The sequence below is a fragment of the Hemicordylus capensis genome, chromosome 1 (assembly GCF_027244095.1).
Source record: "Hemicordylus capensis ecotype Gifberg chromosome 1, rHemCap1.1.pri, whole genome shotgun sequence".
Lineage (NCBI taxonomy): Eukaryota > Metazoa > Chordata > Lepidosauria > Squamata > Cordylidae > Hemicordylus > Hemicordylus capensis.
In genome coordinates this window covers 437,434,425-437,451,702 of record NC_069657.1, presented here as the reverse complement: position 1 = coordinate 437,451,702, position 17,278 = coordinate 437,434,425, and the positions used below count along the sequence as shown (strand labels likewise).

Below are 17,278 nucleotides of genomic sequence, written 5' to 3'. Positions count from 1 at the left end.
CTCCTTACAGCTTCCTATGACCCCCACCCCTTTATTTGTAATCCTCACCAGATTCCCCTTCACAAGTATCAGCTGCTCAAAACTGGTTCAGTCAAACGGACTGGACCAGCTGGTCAGTTCGAACAAACCAGTTCAGAAACATGTGGTTCGGTTCGAATTTGATTCAAATTTGAACTAAACCACAATTTTTGGTTCATGCACACCCCTAAATCAGAGCTTCAGCAGTCCCAGGGCTATGGTTCATTGACAGTAGTGTGCACAGTCCACATGTGATGGTTTAGTACAAATTCAGACTGACCCGCACCACTGCTCTGTGAACCGGTTCATCAGACTGACCAGCTGGACTGGTTGAACCAATGAACCAGTTTGAAGCGATTAATGATCATCATCAAACCACTCCAACCTCCCTGTTCTCGATGGACTGGTTTGACCACAAACTGGTCCATGCACACCCCTATCTGCAGCGACTGATTCAGTCACCTGGCTAAAGCTAAGCAGAACTAGATCTGATCTGGTCCGTCTCACTAGCCTGGGAACCCAGTGTATGTGGCCATGAATTCCATGATGATAGAAAGGAAGGATATCAGTACCTTAAACAAATAAAATAGACTCTTCCACCCACTTCTGTTGTACAGCATCCATGAGGGGAAATGCTCTTCTTACTATTGGAAAAATCATCTTTTTTTAACCTCCCTTACATTAATTAGGAATTTATGTATCCTAGGACAGGGATTTCCAAAGCTGGGTGCCCAGCTGCTGTATTAGAACTCCCATCATCACCAACTGCTATAGCTTTTGGCTTTATATGCTCCATGGGATCTCACCATACCCTGAAATATGGAATTCCACTTGAACAAAAAAACAAGTGTATATTTTCTCTTTATGGGGAAAAAAATTTAAACCCAAGTGTTCTGTGAATCTGCTTGTTGTGTGGGTAGCCTTAAATGCTAGAGGAGACTTCTCAAAAATCCCCTACTGATAGCACCTACAAGGTGTTCTTATATGTCCAAAGCAGTAGCAGCCAGGATGGGCTGGGGCTGGTAAACGAGATGCAGGTGTGGCTCATTTTCTCTTTCCTCTCAGCACCCTAGTCACCTCACTCTGCCCTCTCTCACCCGACACCACGTTAACCCCAGGCCCACTGGTTGGTTTTTTGCTCGGTTCCCCAACTGAGTGAATAGTCAGCCCACGCACCTGGGTTTAACATGGCGGTGAGAGAGAGAAGGCAGAACAAGGTGACCGGGGCAGGGAGATGAGAGAGAGGCGCTTTCCAGATTCCACTCTGCAATGGGGTCATTGTGGATCTCGGAAGTGTCCTTCCACACTTCCGGTGTTGTGGCACCATAGTCGCTACACTGACAGCAGGGTGCCATTCACATTTCCAATGCCTTATTTCAAATTTAATCGCTGTGATATAGTGCTATGACATCATGTATCTGGCATAAAAAGGTTGCTGTTTTTTTTTTCAGGTAGTTAGTTTCCACGAGACTGCTCCCCCTGCTGTTTACGTTTCAAATGTAATTTGCCTGAACAGAAGCATTTTGCTGCTGTTGAGCAGCTAATCTGGAAAGCACCACACCTTACGACCACCCTCACCCTGCCTATACTGGCTGCTACTGGCCCAAAGTAAATAGTCAGTTCCATGTGCATGAGACTTGTGCATGAGACTTCCATGTGCATGAGGTTTGCTTTTTAACCTATTGTTAGCAGGGGTGCCGTTTAGAGAGGCTATCAGTGAAGCAGTCACAACCGCCTTACTTCCAGCTCACTGGTTCTGCAGACTGAGCTGCAAATGACGCATTCTGTACTGGTGATTGCACACCACCAAACTGAGTCCTGCTCCCTCATGTGGTGTCCCCTTGGTAATGGGTAATGGGGGGTGGAATGTGATATGGCATCATTGTGGGAGTATTCCTCACCATCACAAGTGGCAATCCGTGAAGTGGATTGAGGAAGGAACATAAGAACAGCCCTGCTGGATCAGGCCCAAGGCCCATCCAGTCCAGCATCCTGTTTCCCACAATGGCCCACCAGATGCCCCTGAGAAGCCCACAGGCAAGAGATGAAGGCATGCCCCGTCTCCTGCTGTTGCTCCCCTGCAGCTGGTATTCAGAGGCATTTTGCCTCTGATCATGGAAGCCGCTGCCTATGGCCATCAAGACTAGTAGTCATTGATAGACCTGGCCTCCATGAATATGTCTTGAGCAGTATTCCCTGTAATGGAGATTCCCAGATGTTGCTGACTATAACTCCCAGCACCCCCAGTTGCAATGGCCTTTGGCTGGGGATTACGGGAGCTGTAGTCAACAACATCAGGGAATCCCTGTTACAGGGAACACTGGTCTTAAGTCATCATTTAACACCAGCCAAGCTGGTGGCCATGGAAAAAGTAACACAATAATGTGTAATCCCCCACTCCCGCACACACACACACCCCTACTTGTAACTGGAGATGTGTGAGTTGAAGACACCCAAAGTCTCCCTGTAATCTGTTGCATTGGGTGCTAAAGCATGACTGGCCCTACTTTGAAGCCGGGTGGGGGGAGAGAGAGAGAGAGAGAGAGAGAGAGAGAGAGAGAGAGAACAGCATTACTCTTTAAATCTCTTAAGTTTCTTTCCTCTCAGAACTCTGCCTTTACCCATGTGAAAATCTATTTGTTGGGTAACACGGTCTTCCTCAGCTTCAGAAATAGAAATACTTTCTCAGCATCTTCTCACTGTTGAACCCTCCCACACAGGGGAGTTGGTAGGGTTGTGTAAGGATAAAGGTAAAGTGTGCCATCAAGTCGATTTCAACTCCTGGCGCCCACAGAGCCCTGTGGTTTTCTTTGGTAGAATATAGGAGGGGTTTACCATTGCCGCCTCCTGCACAGTCTGGGATGATGCTTTTCAGCATCTTCCTATATCACTGCTGCCCAATACAGTACCAGTGGGAATTCGAACCGGCAACCTTCTGCTTGTTAGCCAAGCATTTCCCCGCTGCGCCACCTAAGGTGACACTGCCTCTTTAAGAACCTCAGACAGTCTCAAGATGAAACTGGCCACATGAGAGAACTGGAGGGGGTGGGAATTAGTTTTTTAACAAAGTGTGAGTGGTTGGGCCTGTATGTTCTCCTTACAGGCATGAACAATTCTAGGCCCGATGACTAGAAACTAGTCAGTCCTCACTGATGGACTTTTAAAAAACTTTTAAAAGTTTTTTTGATTGATTGATTGCATTTACAAACTACTGGGTGTCCCCAAAGTGGACTGCAGCATAAAAGACATATTAAGATATTTAAAATATTCTGAAGAGTTCTTAATAGCTGAAAGCAGCCGAACATCAAGGGCTGTGTGTGGAAATTGACAGCACAATCCTATTTTTGTTTCCATCTGGAGGAGAGTTCTAATGTTCCTCAGCTTTATAATATATTATTACATACCCCCCTCAGGATATTTCTGATGTGGCTGGAAAGATGAGCATTTTCAGACAAGCTGCTTGCATCTTGCCTAAAGTTCTTCAAAATGACCTCAGGAACAACAGGGACTTGAAGCCTGTTTGGCTTATTCTAACCCCCTTCCCTCTAGTAAGCTTGCACTTTGAGGATTTTTGTGGTTTCCAAGCATCTTACTAAGAGACCCAGCAACAGAGTTGGCAGTTAAGGGAAGCTTTACAAAAACAGAATTTGCTAGATGAAAGCAGTATGTTTTGCAAGATAACCTCTCTTGAAGCTCTAAGTTAAAAACAAACCTTGAGAAGCCTAGTTGGCAAGCTCAATGTAGACCTTCTTCCAAGACTTTAACCCCTTTCCATTGCAATTAAAAACACTTTGCTGTAAACCTAAACTGCTGTATAGTCCCAGTATCACGGTGATCTTCACTATTTTTCAAGCAAGGACTACTTTGGCAAAAAAAGAAAGAAAGAAAAGAAACACAGCACCCTTGCATGTGAGAGCAATATCTCACTGTGCCGACCTCTGCATAGTACTGTGCTTTTCCCAGTTCAGGGAGGGCCCTTTAAGAGAGTATAAGCCCTCGCATAAAAGCTCTAGGACAGGGTTTCTTAACCAGATGGGCCCCCAGATGCTGTTGGACTACAACTCCCATCATTCCCAGACATGGCCTTTGTGGCTGAGGATGATGGGAGTTGTAGTCCAACAACATCTGGGGACCCAAGGTTAAGAAAACCTGCTCTAGGAGGAAAGCACTAGGAAGGGCTACACTTCCCAGCACGCGCTGCATGCTTTCAGGATGGTGCAGGGCTCCGTTGCATAAGAACATAAGAACAGCCCTGCAGAATCAGGCCCAAGAAGGCCTATCTCGTCCAGCATCCTGTTTCACACAGTGGCCCACCCGATGCCTCTGAGAAGCCCACAGGCAAGAGGTGAGGGCATGCACCCTCTCTTGCTGTTGCTCCCCTGCAACTGGTATTAAGAGGTATCCTGCCTCTAAGGCTGGAGGTGGGCTCATAGCCACCAGTCTAGTAGCCATTGATAGACCTGTCCTCCATGCATTTGTCTAAGCCCCTTTCAAAGAGTGGTTAAAATCTTTCAAGATGGTGCAGGGGGCCAAGAGGGCTCCAATCCCCATAAAGGAGCCACCCCCAGCACTGGGCAAAGTGCAGCATTGCACAGTGGGAATGGTCATCTCCTCATGGTGCCAGGGGGACTGTGCCAAAGAAGCTCCACACAGGCCCAATAAGCAAATAGTCAGGGAGCCTCACCTAGGATTGATGGGGGTCACCACTGCCCCTCCATGACCAGTCCTTACAATGTATAATACTGCAGTATCAGGTCTTTAACCCTCATCCGGATTTTGGGGTAGATTTCTATCCCCAGCTGCATACATGCACATAGAAAAGGAAACTACTGCACTCCCAGGCATGACCTTGTTGCCTGAGGATACCCTGTATCTCATTTGATTGCTGCCACATACATAGGCTGACAATTTTGATCTGCCTGTTCTAGATGGGGTCACCCTTCCCCAAAAGGAACGGATACATAGTATGGGAGTACTTCTGGATCCACACCTCTCCCTGGTATCTCAGGTTGAGGCGGTGGCCAGAAGGGCTTTCTGTCAGCTCCAGCTGATACGTCAGCTGCGTCCATTTCTTGAGATGAACAACCTCAAAACAGTGGTACATATGTTGGTAACCTCCAGACTTGACTTCTGCAATGCACTCTATGTGGGGCTGCCTTTGTACATATCTCGGAGAGACCATATCACTCCTTTGCTGATAGAGCTACACTGGTTGTCATCCGGGCAAAATACAAAGTGCTGGTTATCACCTAGGTAAGGTCAAGTGTGCCATCAAGTCGATTTCGACTCCTGGCACCCACAGAACCCTGTGTTTTTCTTTTGGTAGAATACAGGAGGAGTTTACCATTGCCTCCTCCCATGCAGTATGAGATTATGCCTTTCAATAATATATCGCTGCTGCCCTATATATCAGGGAAACATACCAGCGGGGATTCGAACCGGCAACCTTCTGCTTGTTAGTCAAGCATTTCCCTGCTGCACCAGCATTAAATTCCAGGTTATAACCTATAAAACCCTAAATGGCTTGGGTCCGGGGTATTTAAGAGAACATCTTCTTCATTATAATCCCCACTGCTGGTTTAGGTTGTCCGGAGAGGTCCATCTCCAGTTGCCTCCAGCTCAGCTGGTGGCCACATAGGGACGGGCCTTCTTAGTTGCTGCCCCGAGACTGTGGAATGCACTCCCTACTGAAATACGATACTCCCCATCTCTGGAAAATTTTAAAAAGCATTTGAAAACCCACCTCTTCACCCAAGCTTCTTCAGCTTTTTAAATTTTTAGGTTTTAATCTGTTTTTGACTTTTAAATGGTTTAAATCGTAAGTTTTGTGTATGTTTTAACTTGTTTTATGTTATTGTTAACTGCCCAGAGACGAATGTTTGGAGCAGTGTACACATTAGACAGATAGATAGATAGATAGATAGATAGATAGATAGATAGATAGATAGATAGATAGATAGATCACAACATCACACAGGCATTGTAACATAACAGTTGCGCATTTCTGGAAGAGCACTCTTGCACTCGCACAAACATTGTACAAATGCAGTTGCACGATGGTATAACCATTGTTTCCAATGGCCATGCCATCATGGAACTCCGTTTGCACACTTTTTTGCATTTGAGCAAGAGCACTTTTGCACAAGTGCATGAAGGTTATGTTATGACATGCACATAACATTAGGAACATTAGAAGCTGCCTTATACCGAGTCAAACCATTGCTCCATCCAGTTCAATATTGTCTGCCCAGACTGGCAGCTGCTTCTCCAGGACTGCAGGCAGGAGTCTCTCCCAGCCCTATCTTGGAGTTGCCAGGGAGGGAACTTGGGACCTTCTGCATGGAAGCATGCAGATGTTCTTCCCAGAGTGGCCCCATCGCCTAAGGGGAAAATCTTACAGTACTCACATGTCATCTCCCATTCAAATGCAAACTAGGGCAGACCCTGCTTCGCAAAGATGAGAATTCATGCTTGCTAGCGTGTCAGCGCTTCTCTCCCTGACACGGTGCGCAGTATGTCAGCCAGAAACTTTTAAAAGTACTTACTTCTTTTTCTTTTTTTAATCCCATAACCTCAAATGCTTAAACTGGTAGGTGGAAAAAGCTAATCAGGAAGTAGCAAGCTTTCCAAAACCACAAACAGAAGAAAAACCAAAGGGAAAAATCCTTGGCATTTTGTTTTTACCTTGCGATGGTTTTAAAGGAGCAATTCTCTTCTCTGTTCTCCGAAATGCCAAAGACAAAACTCCTTTCCACAACATGACTCCCATTAACATTTCACAACAAGGAGCTCTTCTCAGCAGGGTTTTGCAGCAGAAGGTGAATACAGCCCTGGTCTCCCTTACAGCTGCAAAGCCTCTTCTGAATGCCAGGATTTCTGAGCATGTACAAAGTGTCTTACTAACTATAATCACTCTCTTTCTGCACCATGTAAATACTGGAAATTCTCTGTGGTGAGAGAATCCCTTTCTCATTATAGCAGAGTGCACAGAGGCACAACACACAGCGGATTTAGTTAGGCATGCGTGTGTGCTGAGAGTAAAGTAACTTGGAGCCAATTCATCGTTTCAAATCAATATAAAAGGCATTTATTAAGGAACTCCATTCTAGATAGGAAAGTGAGGAGTTAGGATCTCTAATCTATCTATCTAGCTGGATGCAGATGGATTCTGCATCCTCTCTGCACATTTGGTGCAGGGAGAGGAACTTGCCATGTTGCAAGGTAGGCGGGCAGGTAGCAAGAGAGAGAAAGAGGAAGGAAGTTTGAATCCCCTGAGATTAGCAATCTACACATCAAAGGGATAGCATCAGAGCAGTGGAGAAGGGATGACCAATGTCTTGACCCTCTAGCCCTCTGACTTACTGGTCTGTCCTCCACTGTCTGAGGCAAGAGACAGCACAAAGTCCTTTAACTTCCAACAGTAAAAACTGAGAAATCAAAACAAGCCTGGGAATAAACTGGGTGCAAGTACAATTTCTAATCTGTTGTTTCTTTTAAAAAGCAAAATACTTAAAAGCTGCTTCTTTGAAGAAAAGCAGCTCTTTATTCACTAATCATCCTTTCTGCTTCACTTTTCACCAGTTCTCAGTTATTTTGCCTTGGGTTAGGTTGCTGTCATTCATTGGGTAGGAGGAGCATCTTACCCAGGTTTTGGAGCTATGCGCACCCCCATTTTCTGATCCTCTGTGAGTAAAAAACAAGGGGGGGAGGAAGTTATTGTCTGCTAAGAAGCAGCCGGGTCAGAGGGCTCCATCCTACCCAGCGGCTGTACCCAGCTCTTTAACAAGGTAGGCCGAAAAGCCCTCCAACCCAGCTGCTGCTTAGCACACGGCCACTTCCTCCTCGTCCTCCTACCTTGCCTTTTACTCATACATGATTGGAAAATGGGACACACACAGGTCTTGAACTTGGGCAGGAGGCTTAGGAACATAGGAAGCTGCTCTATGCAGAGTCATGCCCATTTTGGTCCTGAGTAAGGGTGGTTATATAGGAACATAGAACTGCCTTCTAGGAACTGCCTTATATCGAGTCAGACCATTGGTCCATCTCGCTCAGTACTGTCTACCCAGACCAGCAGCGGCTTCTCCGACGTTACAGGCAGGAGCCTCTGTCAACCCTATCTTTGAGTTGCCAGGGAGGAAGCTTGGAATCTTCTGCATGCAAGCATGCAGATGTTCCTCCTAGAGTGGCCCCATCCCCTATTCTTACAGTGCTCAGACATGTAGTCTCCCATTCAAATACAAACCAGGGTGGACCCTGCTTAGCAAAGGGGGCCATTTATGCTTGCTACCACAGCTTCTCCTACCCAATTAACGATTGCAAGAACCAACCTATTATGTAATAACCATGTCCAGATGTCTGTGTGAACCACTGTACCTGCATTTACTTTTCAAGTGAACCTGGGTGCAGGCTTCCCGAAATGCAGGATACAGATAGGAAGTGTACTGCTGCACCTATATTCCCGGTAGCCAGAATGAGGGTGCGAGAACACCCTTAACCTTGGCTAAAAACCGGGTTTGTTAAGGGGGTTAGGCAGGTGGGGAGCAGAAGGATCCGTGAAGATCCCACCGCTTCTTCTGACCAGATTAACCCTGCTTGGGGCAGCCCAGACAGGGTTAGGCTGGTCGTGAGAGCAGCCTCACTGAGTTGTAGGCCAACTTGAGAGCCTCTGCCCCTGAATAGATGGCTATTAACATTTCAAAAGAAATAAGTACACTCAGAAAAAGCCATCGTGGGAGGCTTCCGGCTGCTGGTTTTAAGCCAAAGGCCCACAGACACTGCTCGGGTATTTACAGACCAGGGTTTTCAATAAGTGACAGCCCTTCAAAGGACAAAAAAGCAATGACATGTGCAGGAAGGAAGTCACAGCTACATGATTCCCTACAATACAAACTGATCTTATGTCAGGCAGGACAAAAACGCTGGCTGGGTTTCCTAATGGGCTCTGTCAGCCTCAGAAGCTTAACATAGCTGTGTCTCATAGGCAAAAGGAAATGAATGGAGGAATCCCAGACAAAGCAGATGCTTTTCACATCATCTGGGGGGAATGCCTGATAGGAATGGGCAGCTATGTAAATCTCTATCTTTTGGGTTTTCTGGCTAGTATGTATCTGTCAGTTCTGAAAACCCAAAATATAATAGATGTATAACCTGTGGGTTGCCGTTCGGGGACACTTCCCCACTATTATTGATCTTTTCTTTGAGGCAAGCTTGAAAGTAACAGGTTGGTGTTTTACCTGGGGCTGGTAGGTAGGAATTGTTCCCTAGTTGTAGGTGTTAACTCTCTGTTCCTGATGTGTATTGTATCTCTGCTGTGAATCTAGCCCTTTAGGAATATATTTCTCCCCTGAAAAATCCATCACACATATTAGTGGTGAACAAATCCAAATCAATGATTGCGAACCCCTGGAGTCTCCAGGAATCAACATCAATCTCCAGGTGTGTGTTGAAAACAATCCTGAAGATGTTAATGGCTTGGTATTGGGAAAACATCTCCAGGGGTAGCTTCAGTTAGTTGGAAGTCCATTCAGATCTCCCAGAAGGATCCTGCTTGCTTTATTTTTTAAAAAGCCTATTGCTGCTGTTGCCATCATTTCAGTGGTTGTTTACATTTAATTGAGAGTCACTAATTGCCCCAGTAGCTGTAGCCCAATTCATAAGTTATGGATATATATATTTATTATTATTTATTACATTAAACAATCTAGGGTATTAGATAATATTGTGGATTATTAAATATATATTTATTTGCAAGGTCAATGGTACACCATGCCGTATGCCAGCCAGTAAACCAGAGCCCTGTCTAAACAGGAAGATTTTAGCCTGCCAGCATATGGGAGTGGCAGAAGGAGGGGGCCCCGAAAAGTCAATTTTCTTAAGCAAGAGGTTTCACAAGGATGGTGCCAATATTTAGACGGCCATGTTCCTTGTCGCCACCTACCTAACTGGACTGATGCATTATGACCATATGTTGATGTGACCTAGTAATTAAGCCAAATGAGAGTGATGTACTAAAGTACAGTCAGAGGGAAGGCAATGCATTCTGTTCTCACTTGGGTGCCTTGGGGAGGATGGTCCTCACCAGCAACCAGGATCAAATTCACCACTACCCAAACCACAAAAGAGGCGGCAACGATGACAAAGGCGGGGGGAGCAGTTTCATGAAATCTGCACCCCCACCAAGTCTTGCAGGTGAGAAGATTCTGTATAGGACTTTTGGATGAGCTCTGAATTCTCCCAGAAGAGAGGGAGGGAGGGAGAAAGAGAGAGAGCTTTCACATTTCTCTTGCTGTGTTTTTCAAACTCTGACTCTCATTGCCTTTTTGTCTTTCCAGTTCTATATTGCATCCCATATGTAATAAGTCATCTATCAAACAAGAACCTGATGGGACAGATTTTGACCTGGATGAAAATGATTACTATCACAGCCTGTGTAAGGAGGAGGTTCAAGTTACTTGCTTCCCCGAACCGGATGCCTTCAACCCATGTGAAGACATCATGGGCTACAATATTCTCCGAGTCCTCATATGGTTCATCAGCATCTTGGCCATCGTGGGAAACCTTGTGGTGTTCATCATTTTAGTCAGCAGCCAATATAAGCTCACAGTCCCTCGCTTCCTCATGTGCAATCTTGCATTTGCAGACCTGTGTACAGGCATCTACTTGCTGCTGATTGCGATCAAAGACATACAAACCAAAACTCAGTACTACAACTATGCCATAGACTGGCAAACTGGTGCTGGCTGCAAGGCAGCTGGCTTTTTCACCATCTTTGCCAGCGAGCTTTCCATCTACACTCTGACCGTCATCACTTTGGAGCGATGGCACACCATCACGTATGCCATGGAGCTAGACCGCAAGGTCCGTTTCCGCCATGCGGTGGTCATTATGCTTATGGGATGGGTCTTTGCATTTACGGTGGCCCTCCTTCCCATATCTGAGGTCAGCAGTTACATGAAGGTCAGCATCTGCCTACCCATGGATATAGAAACTCCCCTTGCTCAAGCCTATATCATGTTTCTGTTGGTGCTGAACATCCTGGCCTTTGTCATCATTTGCACCTGCTACATCAGCATCTACTTCACCGTGAGGAATCCCAACGTCTTCTCATCTAACAGCGACACCAAAATTGCCAAACGCATGGCCATCCTGATCTTCACAGACTTCCTCTGCATGGCACCGATCTCCTTCTTTGCCATATCAGCATCCCTCAAGGTCCCTCTCATCACGGTGTCCAACTCAAAGATCCTCCTTGTTTTGTTCTACCCCATCAACTCATGTGCCAACCCATTCCTCTATGCGATCTTCACCAAGACATTCCGCAGGGATTTCTTTATCCTGCTGAGCAAATTTGGCTGCTGCAAAATGCATGCTCAGATTTATCGAACAGAAACCTCCTCCTCTGTTCATACCTCCCATATGAAAAATGGACATTACACCCCAGCTGCTAAAAGCAGCGATGGAACTATTTATTCCTTGGTCCCTTTGAATCATGTGAACTGAAGCAGGGTTTCCATGGATTAATGGAGTGATCAAGGGGTTATCTTGCTTTCGCAGGGAGACACAAGCAATTACAAAAGAAGACAGAAGCTTCCCCCAATCTGCCACTACCATCACCACTACACTCCAAGATATAACAGCCCAAGAGGCTTTGACAGTCTGTTGGGCTAAGAATGCCTAACTGCATAAGAACATAAGAACAGCCCTGCTGGATCAGGCCCAAGGCCCATCTAGTCCAGCATCCTGTTTCACAGAGTGGCCCACCAGATGCCTCTGGGAAGCCCACAGACAAGAGGTGAGGACTCTCTCTTGCTGTTGCTCACCTACAACTGGTAGGGTTAGTGAGGCAAGATTTGCCTTGCAGGGAGAAAAAATTCTCTCTGTCTACTCTCTCTATTCCATGCATACACCTCTGTCATTTTTATTTTCAATCCCCTTCCTAATGATCCCCAGCATGGAATTTGCCTTTTTCACAGTTGCTGCATACTGAGTCAACACTTTTAACGAGCTGTCCACCACGACCCCAAGGATCTCTCTCCTGGTCAGTCACTGACAGCTCAAACCCCATCAGCATATATGTGAAGTTGGGGTATTTTACCCCAATAAGCATCACTTTACACTTGTTAACATTGAACCACATTTGCCATTTTGTTGCTCACTTCCCCAGTTTGGAGAGAGCATTTTGGAGCTCCTCACAATCGCTTTTGGATTTCACGACCCTAAATAGTTTGGTGTCATTTGCATGTTGTATTGTGATGGAGTCTCTTGATTGCGATAACTGCTGCAACACATTTTGTGTCCCAGTACATACACACTAATCAACACACTCCACAAACCATCTTGATTTTCAGTGCCTTGATTTTCTATTTTTGCTGATGCCTGTCACCAAAGGTCATAATAATTGCTTCAGGCTTATTTAGTAAAAAATATGTAGATCCTCTCTCCTGAGTCAGACCACTGGTCCATCTAGTTCTGTACTATCTACTTCAGCTGGCCTCAGGTCTCTAACATCTCAGTGTCAAGCTAGTGGCTAATGACATCGAGGCTATTCACACGATGGTAGGAAATCGGGCTAGCCTCCACTAGCCTGATTTTCTACCATCGTGAGAACCACCGGGATCGGCTGTGAGCCCGGTGATTCTTAAGCGGGTCACCCGCTTAAGTACCCCTGCCCTAATCCCTGGTTAGCGGAGCACTAACCCAGGCTTTCTGATCGTGATTTGCCACGCCGCGGCTCCATGCCGCATCAACTCACAAGTAGACCCCTGACCGGGAGGCTGCTTTTCAGCCTCCCGGCTCAGGGGTCTCTCCAGCATGCCCTGCATTCTCCGCTAACTAGAGCTTTCCAGTAGTGAGTTGCCATGGCACACCTCCATGCCCCAGCAACTCACAAGTAGACCCCTGACCAGGAGGCTGAAAGGGGGTCTCTCCAGCATGCCCTACATGCTCGTGCAGGGCATGCTAGAGCTTCAGGCGACTGTGTGGCTCCCGATCCTCCCAGCCCCCGCCAGCTCTGTAACAGAGCCGGCAGTCGTGTGGGTGGCCACTTTGGCCACCCGGAGCAGACTGCTGCTCGTTTGTGGGAAGAGCAGGCTAAGCCCGCTCTCCCTGCTAACCCTCCCCCAGATCTTCTCACTAATTGTGAGAAGAGCCTCATCATGTGCTTAAACCCGTTTGTGCTTAAACCCAGAAGCACCTCCTAAGCAATTAAAAGCAGCCACGGGGGTGGGCAGTTCTGATCAGCACTCAGTGCATGGGGAAGTTAACCTTTTCTTATCATGTGGTTTTCCAAACAAACAAAAAAGCTGTTGTTTTCAGATAGCCTTCCCTTCTCCATGCACCGTGGTCCTAACTGGAATATCTCCCCTGGCAGCTTTTAGTCAAGTGAGAGGTAATTGTAGCATATTTTAGCAAGTAAGAGGTTTTAGCATCTTTCTTATTGATCCTATTGGCCACCTATCTACTTTGACCCTCAAGCTACATATTTTCCCAGTTCTGTAATTGTGCTGAGATCATTTTCTGGACTGGAGAGGCCAGGAATTGAACCTGAGCCTTCTACATGCAAAATGTGTGCTCTACCACTGAGTCCAGCTGCTCCACAAAGTTGTCATGATCAGGGCTGGCCTTAGGGGTGAGCAAACTGGGTGGTTGCCTAGGGCACAAACTTGGAAGGGGTGCCAAGCTGAACTTAGTGGCTTGCTGTTAGTCGAGTGTGCTAAGGAGAAAACAATGGATAAACCTATTAGGCGGGAACACCAAAGGCTCTTCTCTCCCATAGTGCTGCTTATCTTAGGGCTGGCCCTAGTAATGGTAATACATGTCAGGGCAGGTATTGCAGATGTTGGCCTGCAACTCCCATCAACAAAGATATTGGCCTGCAACTCCTAGCCACAATGGTCAAAAGCCATTGTGGCTGGGAATGATGAGAGTTGCAGGCCAACATCTGCGGACCCAAGTTTGAGAACCCCTGTATTGGGCACCCTGGGGCTCAGACCAGAAGCCCTGCAGGCAGGGTATCAAGCCATTAAAATTTTGGGTTCCGCTTAGGTTCATCAGTCTTTTTTAACTCTCTGATTCAGTTCCAGTTCAGATGCTAACTTTCAAAAGTGATTCAGAAACCAGTTCAGACACTTTTGAATCAGTTTAAATACATTGCATGAAGAATATCAAACTCTTTTGCTTGCAAAGCAACACTATGAAACGAACACAATGTTAACTGTTTAACTTGAGATAAGAAGTATTTATTATTTTTAAAAGTGTATATTTTTAGATTTTTTAAAAAAATTACAAACAAAATGCATACAAAAGATTAAGAAACAGGGAAATAAAACATTAATCATATAATTGCAAGCTGGCTGCTTGATTATTGAATGACTTATTTTGAACTGGTTAACACTGCTTGTGTTTAGGGGTGCAGTTCTGGGCCAGCTGCTTTGTGATGGAGGACAACAGAAAGGATGTTTCCAGACAGTCGCCATATTCTGATGTACTAGGAAACCGTAGGTCCTATCACCTCCAGTTTCCCAAGCTGCACTCCCGAATTGATGAAACTGGAGTTAAGGGTGAGAAGACACCCGCTGTTTTCCTTCCCAAACTTCACTCTGAACCTTTGGTCAGAGTGGAGTATCACCATCCTTACCTCCGGATCTGCAATGCCAGCGTTACATCCGAACACTAGCACCACAGTTTGGGCTCCATGGAACCAGAGTTGAGGGAGGAAGCTCCTCCCTCACTCTGGTTTGATTGGCTGTGTGGGCTGTCCTTCTGTCAAGAAGGAAGCTTACACAGCCAGGTCCTACACCTCTCTGAAATCTCACTGAATGCAGAGAGGCAACTCTCCCGAACTCATGAAAGAGTACAGGAGAATGGAGGGAGGGATGTAGAACTGCAAGTCCATTGGACTTGTGGTTCCATGTTACGTCTGAAGGCAGCCAGAGGGTCAACTGTTGCAGTTTCAGACAATGGTAGTCTGCTGGGCTGTGGAAAGTGAGTAAAACTTGGGTGATTTTCTGGAACACCCAAAGAAGAATGAAAGAGAATTAAACGTGTAAAGTAAGGCAATCTAAGTTGCAAATAGTTCCTCAAATGGTACCTGCTAGTCCAGCACAATTGGGCAGATTTCAACAAAGGGGAAATACAGTACAGACAAGGCAAAGTTTTAATGCATAGAAAAAAGAGCCCAATGCTTAAGGGACAAGCCAGCGTCTAATTGGCTGAGCAAAAGCAGATCCGGTAAAGATATAGGGGTTATAGTGGATGATTAGCTGATTGAGTATTTTTATATAGAATACCCATGAGTAGGGATGTTTACACAATTCCCCACATCTGAAGCTCTCCCAGCAGTTTGGAGATCTGAATTAACTAATCTTGTTACAAAATTGGAATTAATACATTAGGAATCCTCCACTGTTCCATTTTCAATAATAAACAATAATAAAATAATTCCAAATTGTGTTTGAGAGCTGTGCATGTGCATTTTGTCACACCGTTCAGTTTCTTCCATTCAAATTACATCTTTGTTCCCCATTGACAAAGTATTGCAAAAAAATATAAGGCTATAAGAAGAGCTTTGCTGGATCAGGCTCCAGGCCTATCTAGACCAGCATCCTGTTTCCTACAGTGGCCCACCTGATGCCTCTGGGATGTCCACAAGCAGGAGATGAAGGCATGCCCTCTCTTGTGCTGTTGGTCCTTTCAACTGGTATTTGGAGGCATCCCACCTCTCAACATGGAGGTAGCCTGTAGCCATCAAGACTAATAGCCATTGATGGACTTCTCCTCCATGAATTTGCCCAAGCTCATTTTAAAGTCATCTAAGCTGGTGGCTATGACCACATCTCATAGTAGAGAATTTCATAGATTATCTATCTATCTATCTATCTATACTGCCTGAGGGGAGGGGGCGTGGGTGGGTGTCCTAAATTTCCTGGCAATCAGTTTCATGGCATGACCCCTAGTACTAGTGTTCTGTTGTGAGAGAGGAAGAAGAAAAATTCTCTGTCCACACCATGCCTAATATCTCAGTATGATTATACATGATCAAAGTAATCTCAATATGATTGTACATGTGACAGCATCAAGATTTTTTATGTGTAGTGTTTTACTGATGTGCATGCATCAGTGCATCAAGAAAACACTTCAAAAAAAGCAGTTTTGCAATAACTGTATGTGTGGTTGTGTAATAGTGGCTTCCATGATATGTAGCCCACCATTGCCATAACTATCCACTCTGGGGCTATTGAGAGACTTCAGGACCTGGGATTATGACACAACCCTGGTGTTCTGCAGAACCAGTGGTTGTGCAAGCAATGCTACTGCACTTTCCCCCATTCACTTCAAATTCACTTTTCCCCATTCACTGCAGCCCAAGGGAGCTGTTCACGCTCCCATTTTGTGATCATGTGTGAGGTAAAAAGTGAGGGGGAAGGAAGTGCTCGTATACGAGACACGTGCTGGGTCAGAGTGTTCTGTCCTACCCAACCGCTGTACCCAGCTGCTAAACAAGGTAGGAGGAAAAGACCTCCAACCTAGCACAAGTCTCACTCACAATCTCTTAGAACATAAGAACAGCCCTGCTGGATCAGGCACAAGGCCTATCTAGTCCAGCATCCTGTTTCACACAGTGGCCCACCAGATGCCACTGGAAAGCCCACAGGCAAGAGGTGAGGGCATGCCCTCTCTCCTGCTGTTGCTCCCCTGCAACTGGTATTTAGAGGCATCTTGCCTCTGAGGCTGGAGATGGCCCACAGCCACCAGACTAGTAGCCATTGATTGACCTGTCCACCATGACTCTGTCTAAGCCCCTTTTAAAGCCATCCAAGCTGGTGGCCATCACCAGATCCCATGGCAAAGAATTCCATGGATTAATTGTGCACTTTGTGAAAAAGGACTTCCTCACGTCAGTCCTAGATTTCCCGACCTTCAGTTTTATGGGGTGACCCCTGGTTCTAGTGTTGTGAGAGAGGGAGAAAAAATTATGTCCACCCTCTTCATTCCATGCATAATTTCATACACTTCGATCATGTCTCCCCTTAGTCTCCTCTTTTCCAAGGTAAACAGCCCCAGATGCTGTAGCCTAGCCTCATAAGGAAGGTGCTCCAGGCCCCTAATTATCTTGGTTGTTGCCCTCTTCTGCACCTTTTACAGTTCCACAATATCCTTCTTAAGATACAGTGACCAAAGCTGTATGCAGTACTCCAGCTGTGGCCAGTACTTCCTCTTCTTACCTTGCTTTCCCTCTTGCACATGATCACAAAATTGG

General features: G+C 45.9%; 1 protein-coding gene across 4 annotated transcripts in view; it reads left to right on the top strand.

Annotated features, from left to right (window-relative positions):
• The window catches only part of FSHR (follicle stimulating hormone receptor), a 147,063-nt gene extending 131,163 nt beyond the window's left edge, over positions 1 to 15,900 (top strand). For 3 of the 4 annotated variants that reach the window (XM_053244239.1, XM_053244248.1, XM_053244231.1), the window contains one exon: positions 10,353 to 15,900. In XM_053244239.1, coding sequence (XP_053100214.1) covers positions 10,353 to 11,520 — 1,168 coding nt within the window. In that variant the 3' untranslated portion in view covers positions 11,521 to 15,900. The remainder of the gene's footprint in view (positions 1 to 10,352) is intronic. The other variant, XR_008305832.1, reaches the window with a different exon arrangement.
• Positions 15,901 to 17,278: the final 1,378 nt, after the last annotated feature.